Source organism: Pollicipes pollicipes, unplaced genomic scaffold (assembly GCF_011947565.3).
Source record: "Pollicipes pollicipes isolate AB1234 unplaced genomic scaffold, Ppol_2.1 Scaffold_6052;HRSCAF=7182_pilon_pilon_pilon, whole genome shotgun sequence".
Classification (NCBI taxonomy): Eukaryota; Metazoa; Arthropoda; class Thecostraca; order Pollicipedomorpha; family Pollicipedidae; genus Pollicipes; species Pollicipes pollicipes.
In genome coordinates this window covers 4,911,920-4,928,701 of record NW_023596805.1, presented here as the reverse complement: position 1 = coordinate 4,928,701, position 16,782 = coordinate 4,911,920, and the positions used below count along the sequence as shown (strand labels likewise).

The 16,782-nt window shown below is 49.6% G+C and overlaps 2 protein-coding genes across 3 annotated transcripts; one reads left to right on the top strand and one right to left on the bottom strand.

Moving 5' to 3' along the window:
• The first annotated feature begins 6 nt into the window (after positions 1–6).
• On the top strand, positions 7–6,835 carry LOC119104427 (sodium-dependent phosphate transport protein 2B). Its single transcript, XM_037228126.1, has 4 exons — positions 7–1,556; positions 2,197–2,344; positions 2,719–2,847; positions 3,817–6,835. The coding sequence occupies exons 1-4, from the start codon at positions 1,452–1,454 to the stop codon at positions 4,635–4,637; spliced, it is 1,203 nt and encodes a 400-aa protein (XP_037084021.1). The 5' UTR covers positions 7–1,451; the 3' UTR covers positions 4,638–6,835.
• Positions 6,836–6,877: 42 nt separating this feature from the next.
• Positions 6,878–15,256, bottom strand: LOC119104428 (uncharacterized). Of its 2 annotated transcripts, XM_037228128.1 has the most exons (5): positions 15,211–15,249; positions 14,985–15,015; positions 14,466–14,570; positions 10,590–10,830; positions 6,878–8,337 (listed from the first exon to the last, which is right to left on the bottom strand). In XM_037228128.1, the coding sequence occupies exons 2-5, from the start codon at positions 14,991–14,993 to the stop codon at positions 7,910–7,912; spliced, it is 783 nt and encodes a 260-aa protein (XP_037084023.1). In that variant the 5' UTR covers positions 14,994–15,015; positions 15,211–15,249; the 3' UTR covers positions 6,878–7,909. The 2 variants fall into 2 exon arrangements, with proteins under 2 accessions (XP_037084023.1, XP_037084022.1); XM_037228127.1 differs by having other exon boundaries at positions 14,985–15,256.
• Positions 15,257–16,782: the final 1,526 nt, after the last annotated feature.

Here is a 16,782-nt window from a genome sequence, read left to right as displayed (position 1 = left end):
TGCGGATCAACCCAACTGGGCAAGGTGAGAGTATGGATTAAGCAGACTGGGCAGGATGAGAGTGAGGGTAACCCAACTGGGCAGGATGAGAGTGCGTGGTTCACTGGATAGGTTAATGGTGAGGTAAGTTGATGAGGTAAGGACGTAGGTCGTCATCGGCGCTCGGGTTTTACGATGCACTCAGCAGCTGAAGTTACATGGTGTCGCCTGCCGCTCACCCTGGCAGAAAGAACTGGCACCGGGGAATCGAACCCCGTACCTCTGGGTTCCCAGATGCGCAGCTGAACCACGGCACTGCGGCCATCTTGTTTAGGTGGAAATTAGATGAGGCCGTGTCGATCACTGGATACCACGTCATTCACCCCGCTGCAAATAAAGACAGAACGCGTGGCTCTGAACAGATATGAAATGAAGGTCGCTGAGGCAAATGAAACGCGTATGCCACTTCAACTGAAAAAGTGCGTGTCGCTGAGTAAGAGACCATTTAGATTTCGATGGCCAGAGCAAGACGGTGCAGGCCACTGACCGGAGAGTGAGAGTGAACGTCACTAGGCTAGGTGTCAACTGAGAACGCGAGTCACCAGACCGGGTGTCAACTGATAACGCGAGTCACCAGACCGGGTGTCAACTGAGAACGCGAGTCACCAGACCGGGTGTCAACTGAGAACGCGAGTCACCAGACCGGGTGTCAACTGAGAACGCGAGTCACCAGACCGGGTGTCAAGTGAGAACGCTCAGATCGCTGCCCAGAAACAGCCCCTGATTCTGAGCCCCTGATCTTCCCAGGGAGGATCCGATGTGGACTCTAGTGGTGCTCCTTCCCCCTCTCCTCCCCCCTGATGGCTCGTCCACGACGCCCCTGTGGTATTCGTTCGCCCGATGCAGCAGCTCCGTGACCGGGGACCGGAGCTGTTTTATTCAGCTGGGAGCCCAGCCCCTTCCCCTCCTCCGACTTCGTGAAGAAAGGGGCCAAAGTCGGGGGAAACCCGTTTGTTGACGTAGTTTGGAGGCATGCTTTATCGATATTTAATGTTTGCCCCCTCTCCCCAACTCATTTTGCGAAGCAGCACCCACCCCTGCTCATGGTGCTGGCCCGCGGTGGGCAGCCTGCTGTTGAGGAAGGTAGATCCCATGCGTCGAGGTGGACAAAGGTCAGTATCACGAGGGCCACGAATTTCTGGACAACGCATCACCGATAAGGTAACATGAGGCAGGCCTTCGTCCTCACTGACTCCGCGGCGCTTACAACGACTCAACGTCGAGTCAGTGTGAGCACTGGACGTGGTGAGAAGGTCCTCGGGAGGAGGTAGAGTTGGTGACCCGGGCTGTGAGAAACCGGTTCCAGAGGTGAGCCGCGTGTTATGCTTGGCTGAGCTTCATGTGGTGTCATCATATGGTCGTCCGCGACAGACACTGAATGATGCGGTCGCATTGCAGGCTACCTGGAGTACATGACCGACGCCATACTGAGCGCGGTTAACTTGGAGACCGCCAAAGGGCACAAGCTGAAGCTGCTGAAGGTCATCACATCGCCGTTTACGTCCCTCGTCATTCGCGTATGTCATCATCGTCATCATCGTCATCATCGTCGCACAATGCTCTGGGCGTGGACAGCGTTGGCCGCTTGCGCTTAGGCAGCTGTTGGTAATTTGCATTTCCTTGTGCGGTGGCTTACATTAACTTTATCGAACGTTTGATTTTTTCGTATTTTAATTACATTTGTGTGTGCTTTTGCAGCATGAACTGTAACGCTTGAACTCTGGGATTCTGTTGACGGGAGTGTGTTTTACGCTTCGCAAACGCCTTGATGGCAGATGTCATCTGATTGATGCTTATATCTGCGATTATTTTCTGCGTGTATGTCTCCTACGTATGCCGTTTCGGCCATGCTCCTTTTGCACGCAGCTTCGAGTCGTTCGCGTGAGATCGTGTATATGGCTTTTGAATTTGAACTTGCAGCACCATGTGCTCTGGCCGCACAGTTGAAATTACGCCGACCACCGCACAGTCATGAGCATCGCGGGAACTGGGAAGCAAATAAAGCGGTTGTTAGGCCATAGAAGCATCCAGCCTAGAGCGGCCCTTGGCACCCCTAGGCCTTAGGGGCGCTCAGCTCAGAGAGGCTCTAGGCGCCCCTAGGCCATACCAGTGCCCAGCCACACCCAGCATGTGGTGACGTTGCGGCAATGTTTTCAGACGGACAAGAAGGTGCTCAGTGGATGGGCTCTCAACAAGTCCGAGTATTTCAACGCCTCACTCATCAAGCACTATTGCAAGTACGAAAAAGTTGTCCTGCAAATCTCCGAGAACGTGACGGAAACGCAAAAAGTGCCGCTGGAAAGATGTGAGTTTTCTGGGCCGTTTGAGCCGTCCTCATCTTTTCACGTGCGTATTAATTTTTGTCGTTTTTCCCCGCGCTTAGTCGATTCCCTTACGATCTCCTGACAGGGAGATTGAGATATAGTCTCCTCCTTTCCCGCGTTTCGAGCAAATCACGTTTTAATCGCTTTCATTTCACCCCGCTGATTTTAGGCCTTGCGACTTTTCGAACCACGAGAAAATTTCACCGCACCTGCGTAACACCCCACGAAACAGAAAATCATATAAAACACGCCCCTCCTCACGTGTCTTCGCATTCTGCGGTTAGTCACTCAGAACAGACCTGATCAGCCCGCCGCGGCTAGCCGCACTGACCTGACCTGACCGGTCTCTGCGCAGGTCACTCGCTGTTCAGCCAGACTGACCTGCCGGACCTATACGTCGGCCTGATCTTGCTGGTGATCGCTCTCGTCATGCTCTGTGGCTGTCTCGTGCTCATGGTCAAGATTCTGCACACGCTCCTCCAAGGTATATATGGCGTGTCGCTGTTCCTGATGCAGACCTGATGACCTAATGCAGGTCTGATGACCTAATGCTGACATAATGCCCCGATGGCCTGATGCAGACTTGATGACCGGATGCAGATCTGATGACTTGGTGCAGACATGATGATCTGATGGCGTGATGGCCTGATGCCGACCTAATGCCCTGATACAGGCCTGATGACCTGATACAGACATAATGACACGATGACCTGATGCAGACTTGATGACCGGATGCAGATCTGATGACCTGATGATGAATCATACGAGTATCAGTATCCCATCATGATATTGGGGATAAGCATCCCGTTATTTTTATCCTGTCAATAGCATTCATTAATGGTAAATAGCATGATCATCCCACTGATGACCAATACTGATTCCGCCACGACAACCGGCGTAAGCAGTTACAAGGCTGCTAAATGACCATAGAAGTTGCAGGGTTCTTTGAGCGATTTGACTTCTTTTGATCGGATGTTGCTCGCACCGTTAATGAAAAGTGGTGTTTATGTTAGATGCAGCCGTTTTAGAGCTGAGGAGGCATTGTTTCACCTCGAGTCGTTGGCTGCTGAACAACATCGATTGGACAGTAGTAATAGCCATGTTCTTCGGAGAAAAAGCAGGAATATATATATATATATATAATATATATATATATAAATTTATGTATATAAACCAGTATAATGTATATATATATATATATATATATATATATGTATATGTGCATGCTGTTTTTTTCTCCGAGGAATAAGGCCATTACCACTGTTTGAATAATATTCCTCGCTCCTCGCAAATGCACTGAATAACTCACGTAGGCTGCTGAACAAACAACGATTAATCCCTCGGCTGCATCGCGTTGAAAGCTCGTTGCTGTCCACATGAATGCTTCCAGCATCGTCTGAAAGAAGAACAACACCGCCCTCACCACTGACCGTGCTCATGCGCTGCGTTTCAGGCAGCATCGCGGTAGTCATTCGCAAGACGCTCAACGCCAACATCCCCTACATGCCGTGGCTGACGGGCTACCTGGCCATCCTCGTCGGCTGCGGCATGACCATCCTGGTGCAGTCGTCCTCGGTGTTCACGTCGGCGCTGACACCGCTGGTGGGCGTTGGCGTCATCTCGCTGGATAGGATGTACCCGCTCACCTTGGGCTCCAACATCGGCACCACGACGACGGCCATTCTGGCTGCGCTGGCCGCCTCTGGGAAGACTCTGCGCCCCAGCATTCAGATCGCTCTGGTTCACTTCTTCTTCAACGTGTCGGCCATCTTAATCTTCTACGTGCCGCCATTCATGCGCTGGCCGATCCCTCTTGCGCGCGGTCTGGGCAACATCACCGCCGACTACCGTTGGTTCGCCGTCGCCTACCTGATCGGCATGTTTCTGCTGTTGCCGCTGCTGGTCTTTGGTCTGTCGGTGGCTGGTTCCACCGTGCTGTACGTGGTGCTGGCGCTGGCGCTGCTGCTGGCGCTGCTCGGCGGCGCGCTGACGCTGCTGCAGCGTCGCATGCCGTGCCTCCTACCGGCGGCGCTCCGCAGCTGGAGCTTCCTGCCGGAGCCGCTGCGCAGTTTGGCGCCCTACGACCGGCTGGTGACGGCGGCGTTAGCGCACTGCCGCTGCTGCGGCCGCCGCCGCGGACAGGAGGCCGCGCCGCCGGCGGCCGCCGACCGCGAGAAGGCGGCGATCCAGTTCAACGGCCGCGGCGGCTTCGACAACCACGCCCTGGAGATGGACGTGCGGCCGATGAGCTACAGCAAGAGAAGCGTCGACTGACGCCGAGGAGCACCCGCGACCGGCGCGGCGCGCGTCGGCAGCTCATCGCGCCGATGTGAGACGACGCAGCCCAGCTGGGTGGAGGTGGAAGGCTCGTCTCGCGGGAGGAGAGGGATCAGGTGCCGGCGACGGTCTGCCGGAGGCGATATTCTCAGGAACGGGTTCCAGTGCCGAGGGAAGCGGTCTGTGCTGGTACAGATGACGTTGGTGGCGTTCTCTTGTAGCTATTGACGTGTAGGCCGATTGCTGAAAGGGTCTTCACTTTGTGTCGGCTGTGCGTGCCTTTGTACGGTCGTCTTTGTATTTGCTTGCGGGCTGGCTTCTAAGTCCAGTCATGGGCGTCTCAAAAACGCGTGTGCTTATTGTGAGAGCGGCCTTTGTGGTGCCGGGCTTCAGTTTTTACAGACATGGTATTCGCGAGCGTTCTAAACCATGATATTTTTATTCCGGACCCTCGGAAGACTCGCTATTTCACATCTGGCCCTCTTCGAACGGAATAATTGGGGAACTTTGGGCTGCTCTAAACGTTGCGGAGCAAATGCAGCTGTGCCTGGATGTACTTGGGGGATTTGGAGATGATGTGGGGTCCCCAAACCCGTTCGGCATACGCATGGCTTGCCGTGAAGAGATGACCCGTCGGAGGCTGGATGGAGATGCCAAGACCTAGGCCAAGATTAGCCAAGACCTAGGCGTGCATCGTGTTCTCACTTACACAACATGACTCGGAGGGCCACCACGACCCCGCGGGCGATTGTTAGCCCCGAGGGCATATTCCGTCCAAGAGGTCCGAAGGGCAACACGTTCTGAGCTAGTTCCAAGACAAGGTGGGGAACAGCGGGCCTTTGCACTAGCTATGACATTCCTGTGGCTTGTTGAAATGGCAAATAGCGCTGTCCGGTCGTTTTTAGCAATCGTTGGCTATTCTTTCAGTGATCTTGTGGGCCACATGATTTTTCGTGCTCTGATCATGAAGTCACTTTGTCAAAAGGGAAGCGGGAATGAAATAAGAAAACTGGTGAGATGTTGCTTAAACTACAAAGTCCACTTCCGACTTTTGTAGTGATGAGCTGCTAAGCTGTTTGCCATGAAGACAGCGCCCAAACTGCCCTGCACCGTTTCATTAGGTTATTCGCTGCACGCGTTTTTTTGGTGTATTTAAAGTCTCGCTAATGTCAGGAGCTGCAAACCGGAGACAAGTTTCGCCTGTCCGACGACCTCCTGTCTGTGCTGTCTCTGCATGTTTATATTCTGCAAGCTTCCTATCACGTGGCTTTAGCAACACATGCACTCATCAACACTTTGTTTTAAGGCACCCCACCGCTTCGCACTGGCCGGCCTCGGCCGGTCGGCTATACCGGCGGTTTGGGTTCGGCTGGTTATTTTCCTGGTCCGACTTTGCAGCGCACATTGCTCGACGACATGTTGTGCCTTTGTCTTCGGCATAGATTCGGCAGCTGGCTTGGTGAGGCTAGGATGCCTTCGCGGACCATACTGACAACAGTGCTGCAAGGTGTTTTGTGATACATGTGCGCATAAAAATGTGCAAACCTGAAAAAGACGCACCAAAAGCGTATCGTCTTGATCCAACGCTAAGTCGTTCGCTGTCATCGTAACGACAGATGATGCGATCAAGATTTCCGTGCTCTATTCCGTGATGCTGTAACCGGCGGCTTTTTGAGCCGCGTCGAATCAGTGAATACATTTGATAGCAACGACAAAGTCTTTTGTGTCGCGAAAGAGATAAATGATATTTCAGTTTACTTGTGCCCGCTATTCTTTCTACCAGACAAACGTTCAAAACCCTTGAAAACGTTTGTCTGACGGCTGGATAAAAACTCTGTCCACAGTAGCGAATAAGTTATTTTTACTTCGCTTCTGTGGAGACCGGCATCTCGGCACACATGCCAATCACTTCCGGTTGGGGGGCATACATAAATTAGCGCCAAATGGCCGCTGCAGTCGGCGCGCCCGAAAACACCAATCAACATCAACGAATACATAAATTACGTAGCTGGCGGGAAAGAAAAACAGTAGTGCGTCAGAATTTACTCTGCGCTCATTGCTGATGCGCATGAAGTACCTGAACCTGAAAGCTGCAGGAACCTGAGAGTGTGGTACTGGAAAAATAAGCTTTGTGTAATGGTCCTCGGGGATTCTTTCCTTTGCCCAGTCCATCCGCTACCCACGGGCCTTGCCGGGCAACCATTTCAATCACTTGTACCCACGCAGCACCCCATTCATTTGCAAAGGAAGAGTTTCAGAAAATCATGTTTTAAAAGTTATTATTTTGCGTCGACAAGTGCAAAAAACAACGTGAATGGAGCTTTTTTGCTGATAGAAGCGCAAGCAGTAACATTGGGTGACATTTCAATGACTGTATATACACATTTCGTAAATGTTTTACCCATGCCCACGCCCGTATCCGAGATTTTCCAGTCGTTAGTGCCAAATCCAACTTGCTACCCTACCCATGTGTTTGAGCACCTATATCTGAAATGAATACCCTGACTCATGAGTTCCTCCAGTCATGTGCTTTTTGAACGGCTACTTTATCGGAATTGAATCTCTCTTTGTGTTGTAATTTCAATGAGCTGATTTCGAAGAAATAGCGACGAGGGGCAATGCCTCTTTAAACGCATTCTTTGCCAAGCGATTTTTTCAAGCACGATGTGAGAGAACCGAAAGATCTCGCGAATCTGACATCTGTAATGATGTGATGAATGAGAGGCTTCCGAAACGAACCGAACTGTTCCATCGATTAATGCTGGATGTTCAGTATAGCCCGCGTCCAATACATGTTTCTGAGGGATGCGTTTTTTATTGCGGTAGTTTAGACACGTCGCAAATGGCCCGTGCAAAATCACTACAAGTTGTTGGCAAGGTGAAAAGAAAGAATTCCAATAGCCCTTCAGAAACAATGCTTCTGACTCGTGATCTAGGTGGCTAGATGCCAAGAATATCTTGTTTCACATATGACTCATTCTGCTTTCACACACATGCTCCCGAAAAACGTCACCTGCATTCTTCCCGCGTGAAAAACCAGGAACGTCAAGCCCCAGACACGCAGACTACACCAAGCATGACGAAAAACAAATGTCTCGACCAGGCTGGTCACAACCGTTGGTCGACAAAGTTTCGACCACAGCGCAACAGAGTTCAACTATCCCATCTATCTATCTATCTATCCCATACCCCAGGGGGTCAGCTCCAATCTGTCCCATACCCCAGGGGGTCAGCTCCAATCTATCCCATACCCCAGGGGGTCAACTCGCTCACCCATGCTCCTCCCAGTGACCCATCTCCCAGTCATCGGTCTGGCAGGGAACACCACAGTACGCTTTCGGATGTGCTTTGCCATCGCCGACGCACAAGGAACACAGCTTGTACGCGCGCGCGACCCTCTCGCGGATATCGCAAAAACTGCAGCTTCTCAGAGTCACCGCTTGGGACGCTGATATCGTCTCGGAGAGCGCGGGGCTGCGCTGCGCCGCTCCATGCGGCGTCGGTGTTGTTTCGGAGACCGTAGCGCTCGGTTGCATCTCCGTCCGGGGCCCTGGCGTAGTTCCAGAGACTGCAGCACTGTGTTGCGCCACGGCCTGAGCCGCTGGTGTGGGCTCGGAGACCGCGGTACTCGGTTGTGCCCTTTCTCCAAACCCGCGTATCACCAACAGGATAGCATTTGCCAGTTGCCTGACCTTTGCTGGAACAGATGTTGCCAGGGTAAAGTGCTAGTTGTAGGAAAACAGCAAATGCCAGTCCGGGCGCACTTAATCTTGTCATGAGCTATGTAACATTATTTCATTATTAGTTTATTTTGGGGCACGCAGTGGGTTGCGCGTTGGCGGACTATTACCTACATGGATGCATGCCTTTTAAACACGGCAGGTGAGGGTACATTTGCAAACAAGGCTCTTTGTAGAAAGCTTCGAGTTTCAATGTGCTTTCTTTGTGCTATGTCAGAAATGCGTTCTTAATTCAATCAGGACAAATCTGGCAGCTTCTGCGACTTTAAACCGGTCGAATATCTTACAACTTGAAGATAGAATGTCTCGGAAAATAGCACTGATTTGATCCATAAACTCCAAATGTGGGAGTGAAGGTCACAAGGGTTCCATGCAACATGCTGGTAAAGGTCGTCGCCTAGGCAATACGCATGCGAGAAGTCTTGGAAAGCGCGACAAAAGAGCTGTCGCGAAAGTTAAAAAAACTTATATGTCAATTTTTCCGGCACCATGTAGTGTTCGAAGCATTTCAGCAAAGACCAACTGGTCTAGTCACGTCGTAGCCTTCAGGCATAGCTTGACAGATAAGTAGAAAGCTAATCTATTTTGGGTACACCACTTCACTTCTATATTTTCCCTGCAACAAAAGCATAGCGTGAGTCCACAATTCTGTGGAAAATGGCTCAAATGATTGCTGTCACATAATGAATTTCCATACGATTGCACTATTTCTTACTTCTACAATATTAAGAGAAGCGTAAAGTTTGATAACAGCGGCTGGTAGGTACCATTTTTCATGATGGCCATGGTCACGAAAGCTCATTCCCGAAATTACTCAAAACATTGGGGCCAATGATGCTCGAATTCCGTTGAATCTCGTTTTCTTGGAATAAGTAGTTTTGGTCGCACACGGCTTCCTCCGGTCAAAGAGGCATGCTTAATTTAAAAGGACTCCTGGAATTGCTCAGCTTACTGAAGGCTCCTGCCAAAGATGTTCCGACGTATTTCAACATGACAACCGCATTTCGCGCAAAAGACTTTCGTGGAAACGGGCGGCCAAGAGCAAATTGGTTGGTTGCGCATTCTTTCCATGATTTTGGTCAGCCAGAACCGAGTGAGCGCCACTTTAGCTCCTCCCTGCAACTCACGCGGGGACAAACATGCACGATGTAAAATATCCTAAACATGGATATTACCATAATCGGGAGCAGCAGCCTTCTGACGCACGAGAAAGGCCTCTTGGCCTAAAATTGGACCTCCTGGCGCAGAGGGAGTGTCTCCCAATTAAGAAGGGGGATCGCTTCAGAACACAGCCCTTACAATGCAGGAAGCGATCTTCTAAGCCTGATTTAGTACCCACCAATTTGGTTACGGACAATGTTGATCTTAATTTTTGGATAATATATGTGAAGGTATAAAAGATTCAGTCCCGACGCAATGCACCATCTTGAGGTTCGAATTAGCAAAAGCATACTTCCGTCCATTGCCTGTCGGAAGGCGAAGAAACTGCCTCCTCGGCCTCTCGCCTTGCCAGCGCTTCCGGTTAACATGGACATGGGTTCAGCTGCCACCTCTCACCGTAAAGCTGGCGTGCTGTGAGAGGTGGCAGCCTTCACTGGAGCCAGAGGCATCCACCACTGTGGAACGCATGCCATTTTTGGGGGAAGGGTTACAGTTCTCTGACCTGGGGTTCAGACCCCTTTCCAAACCTTTAGAAGGCGGGCTAGATGCAGAAAAAAGCTGTTTGGTGGTGTAGCCTGGGGTAGGGTGCGTCATTTTCTCCCACTGCCTGCCCGCTACCCACCAACCTCAACTTATTTTGCGAAGCTATGCATCTGTGTAGTTTTCTCTATATTGAGAGAACTGGAATTACTCCAGCGGTACATCCCTGAGACGTGAGGGTAGAGGTAATTTTCTGACACACTGTTCTTAGGGAACGCAAGTTCCTAGAGTTGCCAAGCCATGCAACAACGCAAAGGAGAAATATGCTACAAACGTTAGCATCATCATTAACCCGAAAACTACAATGCCTTAAGAAAAGTGTACGATGGTTGAACAGGGAATGACTAGGCGCATAACATCGAAAATCTTAAATTGTGGAAAGAACGTTGGTCAAAAGTTTCGTGATAAATTATGATAGGGCCAGAAGAAGACAAGCGTTTTTTTTCCATGAGACTACCTCGGCTTGGCGTTCAATAGTATTGAAGCTTAAGCTAAAAACGACGCTTACCGCTGGACTTCTTGACGAAAAAGAATCGCCCTTGTTGGCCTGGCATCAGTTCTAGCGCGGAGCCCGCGCGCAGCATCAGCGGAACCACTCTCGACTTCAGCTCCCCGTCCGGCATACTTTTCACCGCGCTCATCGCCCCCATCCAGTCGTCCTTTACGTCCAGGTCAGCCAGCGCGACAGATGTCATCGCCTCCTCCGTGATGAAACTGGCAATCGCTTCCGCCGTCGGGTCCGAGGGCTCCTGGCGGACGTCACGGAGATAGCGTCATGTGACGTTACGTATGTCACGCCATGTGACATTGCTGGTATGACGTCATGAGGCAGGGCGGCAAGTGAGGCGAACACGGCGCTGTAGCGGGCGGCCAAGCCGAAACGGTGTTCGCGGGGCAAGTGGCAATGTTCCAGACATTTTGGCATACCATACATTTATGTGGTGTCATTGCGTAGTCCCGCCTGATGCGCGACACAGAACAAAACACGGAACGAATGAATGGAAAAGCACACCAAATCTGTGTGTGCGTTTTTACTGATTCATCGTCTAAAGTGATGTTAACATCTCAGGAACGTGTTATTTTGCATCCGCTCCTTTACTCGGAAACCCTAGCTCAAAACGTCAGAATCCTGTATTTAACTGAACCGCCGGTAGCGTATAACTACTCCTAAAATGCACGATTCTTGTCTAAACACAGGCCGGGGCCTCCTTTTGTTACCACCGGTACACTTTTTATCACCGTTATTAAAAACGCGTCCGGCGGGGGGGGGGGAGTTAACTTTTCCCTTCAGTTTTTCGGGCACACACGAGGCTAAAAAACGGAAGCTTGCAGCGACACCAAATGTTGAGCACCTGTTCATCTATGAATTTCGCATCCTTTGTGCGAATGTAAAGCTGTGATCTACCAAGGTTAGTGGCCTAGATCAGGTCAAAGAGGTCAATTTCTAAAAAATTTGGTCACGCATACCTTTTTTGCGTTTGCTTTTACTGCTCAAGCATCCTTTAGTAATAGAACATGATAGTGCCTACAGCCCGTGCAGTTCAGATTTTTCCAAACAATCGTGATCAATGACCTGAGGTCAATTTTTGCTACTTTTTGTAAATCATGGAAATTTTCACATATTTTTGCGTAGTTTTGGTGTTTGCATACGAGGAAAAGAAGGCTTACTTACGTGCGCAACCATCAGATGACCACAAAGCGCATACTATTGACCTAGATCAAGACCTACTTCTATGGGTGTTTTTCTGCGAAACATATGCTGAGCTCAAAGTCTTTATTTGGTAATTTGGTGCGCAGAATTCGCACATTCCACTGAAAGTATGTTGTAATATAATTCTAGAGATAATGAGGTTACCATAGATCACGCAAGGATATGTAATGTCATATGAGGTCATCCAAGGTCAATCACCTCTGCTGGCAGTAGCGGAGAAGCTAGATAAACGAGTGCGACGTGTGTAACGACCTCTATATCGTGTTTATCAAGCTGATGACACATAATTTCATGAACCAGTGTACCTGTTCTCAGCCTGTTACCAATACATTGCCAAGCATCGAAGGGACTATGCATCATGCATACAAGAGCCATGTGATCTTGATTATCTGTACATGTAATACACTATTTCTGACCACAGAAAAGCACTGTACTGGTCACTTGGACCCAGTTAGTCCTCATGTTTTTGGCAATTGCGTGGCTAGTAAATTTTACCTAAGTTAGCTTCAGTTGACCTCTAGGTCAGCTTAAAATGCTTTTGTTTGTGGCTGAAATACTTTTTTCCCACAGCTGCCCCTAACGAGATAAACTTAATCGGACTCGCATCGTGAAGGAAAACAAAAAACATCACTCTTGTAGGCTACTGGTACACCAAGTTCGAACTTTGGCCCTTGGGGGGGGGGGGGGACGGTCAGACTGCAACTGCCGCAGTCTTAACGCTTACTTATGTGACCTCAAGATCCGAAGTGACGTATTAAAATATGTTTTAGCCGCATCCATCAGAATGGTCGTTGATCTGCTTTCATGACCTCTGGTCACCTCGGATTTAACCTGAGCTCAGATATGTACCATACATTTCTAATGATTTGACGAGAGCTTCACAACGGTATATTTTCTTCTCGTGCGACGTCTGGAAGTTTGAGATCCCAGCGGGAAGTCAACTTTCCCTCGGCCGGCCACGGTTGTCCCAGACCCCCAGCCGGGTACAGGTTAAAATATATACATATATATATATATATATATATATATATATATATATATATATATATATGCGTGGTGGATTTTGGGTTCAGTTCTGCTATTCAATATGAAACTTTGAGTCTCGAAATGGAGAATTCTGCTAGAGACAGAAATTAGCAATGAAGCAGAAAGAGAAGACAGTGAAACATCGCTTTTTACCCTTTATGATTCAGTGATATTTTGATCTGAAAGCACTTCAGTCGCTTATGTAGTTCTGACACCAGTCACGTTTGAGTACCATTTCCCATCAACGCATGGAATCACTTGCGAGACGGCTGATCCGTGTTGTTTAGAAATAGGCAGGGTCGAGGCCAGCGGACCCATAAGAGAGAGAAAGAGAGAGAGAGATAGAGAGAGAGAGAGAGGGAGGGAGAGAGAGAGAGGGAGAGAGAGAGGGAGAGAGAGAGGGAGAGAGGAGGAAGAGAGAGAGAGCGGGAGAGAGAGAGAGAGAGAGAGAGAGAGAGAGAGAGAGAGAGAGAGAGAGAGAGAGGGAGAGAGAGAGAGAGAGAGAGAGAGAGAGAGAGAGAGAGAGAGAGAGAGAGAGAGAGAGAGAGAGAGAGAGAGAGAGAGAGAGAGAGAGAGAGAGAGAGAGAGAAAGAGAGAAAGAGAGAGAGAGAGGGGGGGGCGAAGCTGGAGACAAATTGATGGGGAAGTTGGCATTCGCAAGCCTTTGAGGACAATCAAAGAAAGGGAGATACATGTCAAAAGCGGTGAATGTTATGAAATTTGGAAACTTGGTGCAGATTTGTGCAGTCATTTCGGCTTATTTTTATAACATGATAAATGGTCCTGGTGCAGTGCAACCACTTCAGCGGGTTTATAAAGTAATCAAGGGTAAAAAGCCAATATTTATTCACAAGTCTAGGTGTTCTGGAGAAAATAACAGGGCTAAGAACACTCTTACTCTTACATTATAATTAAATTACATCCAAACTAAATTGTCACGAGACTCGAGCTAAATCTAAAAAATAAAAATAAAAAAGCTAAATCGAGCCTTGACCTCACAGCGTCATCAATGTCATGTCCGTACATTATTTCTGATCTTTCATGTGACCGATCAGGATCATGATCATGTGGATCATGTGACCGATAATTCCACTCTTATTGGAGGAAAATCAGCAAATTCCGAAGACCAAAAATTCAGAAATCGGAGGATCCAATCGATCGATCGTTCGAAGGACCCGATCCATTGCAACGATCGGAAGATCCGATCGTTGTAATGGTATGTCTTACATTATTGGCAGCACAGATCTGTACCATCCTCACCAAATGACTGGCTCCATCAGCTCAGCCCTATCCAACCAAACGGATAACTTGGATTGACGTTCTTGCGTCGACGTGGCGTTCAAACTAAAAAATGAAATTCCATACGCTACATGCAGGTCAGAGGCTGTAAATTTTCGATGCATCTTCTCAACGTTTTCATCACCATTCGAAGTATTCTTACGACATCGGCTAAGTTTTCTTCACGTTATTTTAAATGTCATGGGAGAGCCAAGTTTGGCCAAAAAATTTGCCAAATTTGGGAAATCAGGGCTCAAATTTGACCAAAATTCGAACTGGCATGGTACGTTAAGTTATTCGGCAAGACTCCTCCATCTGAGGGGTCTTGGTTGGGTTCTCTACTGACTGGAGCTGGTATGTGCTACGTACCATCATACAGGCCTGCGGATTTTGCATTCGGAGGAGCGCCAGCTCCAACATTTCGACCATCGTAAGCTCAAGACGATCGCGCTCGCGGTCCGCTTGTTCTCCTGCCTGCGGGGTAGGAAACGTATCGGATGAGACTCTTTACCAGAGTCAAATAACACCGGCCTCAGAGTCAACTGGTGCGTGACGATGAGGGGAGCGTCATGGAAAGGAGTCATACAACGTTGGTCGGCAACCGAAGTCCTGCAACACCAGCAAGGCTACTGCAGCTGTGAAACACGACATTTTTACTAATCTTTGGAAACAAATATGCAACTGAAGCCTGACAAAGTCATCAACATTATGCGGAACAACGACAAATAAGGGCAGGCAAGGTGGCAAACACACCTAGACAATGCCGGACAGATTTAAGGGATATAAGCATACAACGCTCGCAGTGCCATCTGGGTCACAGCAAGTCAGTTACAAATCCTGCATAAAACGAACCATCACAGGTTGCGAACACATGACGAAGATACTTACGCTTGCCATAATTTTGGCCGAGAAGCCAATGCTGCGGAAAGGTTGTGTTGTGAGTCAGAGAAGCTGCTGAAATCCAACACTGAACTGCGTCAAATCCTGACACTGTGTTGGACACTGATGGCCAAAGTTCATAACACCTCCACTCAGCCGGTCACACTAAAGCCACAGCTATGAGCTATGAGCTAGAGCTAGCGCTATGCGTATGGCGGACATGAAATAGACCCACAACTCTTAACGGGAGTCGCGCCACACTGGCTGCAGACTGGCTCATGGTGCAGTGCAACCTGGCCGGCTTCCTGTGTTGTCATGGTGACGGGCGGTTGCGCGGTCCAGCAACTATCGATTAATGCGGCTGTGACGCAGCGAGCGGTGTACAGCGCGCTCAATGTGCCATCAGCTGGTGCACCGTGCACAAATGAAAATGATTAATTTCCGTGAACCACAGACGGGGTCGATCGCGCTCGCGACGCGGCCCCCTCGGGACGGCGCTCAGAGCATACGTGTCAGGCATCGCATGGCTCGCTCAAGGAGCGGCGCAATCACCTAGCCGTCCTGGCACAACCGACTCGTTCGAAAAACTTACCTTAAACCGAACTTTAAGTAATATCGTGAAGTGAATAAAACTGCACTGCATGAAAAGAAGGCACATAGTCGAAAGTCCCCACCGAAGGCTAAGTGCTAAATGGCTTCAGCATTCACAGAATGTTACCAAATTGCTGCCAAATCTTCCAGTATCAAACGTCAACGTCGCAGCTCAGGAGTGGCATGGCCTCTTGTCCTTACCCTTGGTCACGTCTCTGTTGAGAAATTGGTCATAATTATTTTTCTGCAAGCGGCTTTCGGCGCTGCTTATAAAAGCACCGGTGACATGATCCTCAGCATCATACCACCGATCAGGAGAGGGAGTAAGCGACTTCTGCATAACCACCGCTTGACCGGCCGGCCGCTCATCATGGTGATGATGATGATGATGGTAATGCCAATGGTGATGGTGATGGGATGGTGATGGTAATGATGATGGTGATGACGATGGCGATCTTGATGGTGATGTTGATGGTGATGATGATGGTGATGGCCATGGCGATGGTGATGGTGGTGGTGGTGGTGGTGATGGCGATGGTGATGATGCTGGTGTCGACGGCTGTCTGCACCGCCTGCACTGCATCCGACTCCCATCACTATGCTGGCCGCCCATCTTGTTGGTAATGGTGATGGTGATGCTGATGCTGATGGTGTTGGTGTTGGTGTCGGTGACAGATTGCGCCGGCGCGGCGGCGAACGAGTCGGAGCTGTCGATGGAGATGGTATTGACCGTGTCGGCCGCGGCGTCTCCTCCGCTGGTGATGCGGTTAACGTCGAGCCCGAGCAGCGCAGCCAGCGTTGAGAGACCTGTCGGAGATAGCGCTACTGTCAGGGGACACAGACAATCATCACGAGACGCAGACAACTGTCAAGAGACGCAGACAACGGTCACGAAACTCAGGCAACCGTCAGGAGGTTCAGACAACCGTTATGGACTGCACGCAGCCACCAGAAAAAAAAAACAAGAGACGCAGACTGCCATTCGCAAGAAAATCTAACCGTAATGCCGATATGGTCATGACGTCATGTGTCGTTCTGACGCAGTAGGAGAGCACCATAAGTGTCAAAAGTCTCAGGGCTATCTATATCATATACTATGTCAAAAACTATCAGGATACACAGAGTGAGGCGTCGATATCTGGTAGGAGACATGAACTGAAGAAACACTTGGCCAACGAAATGAACAGACAGGAGGCAGCAACAAACGCCGGGAGGA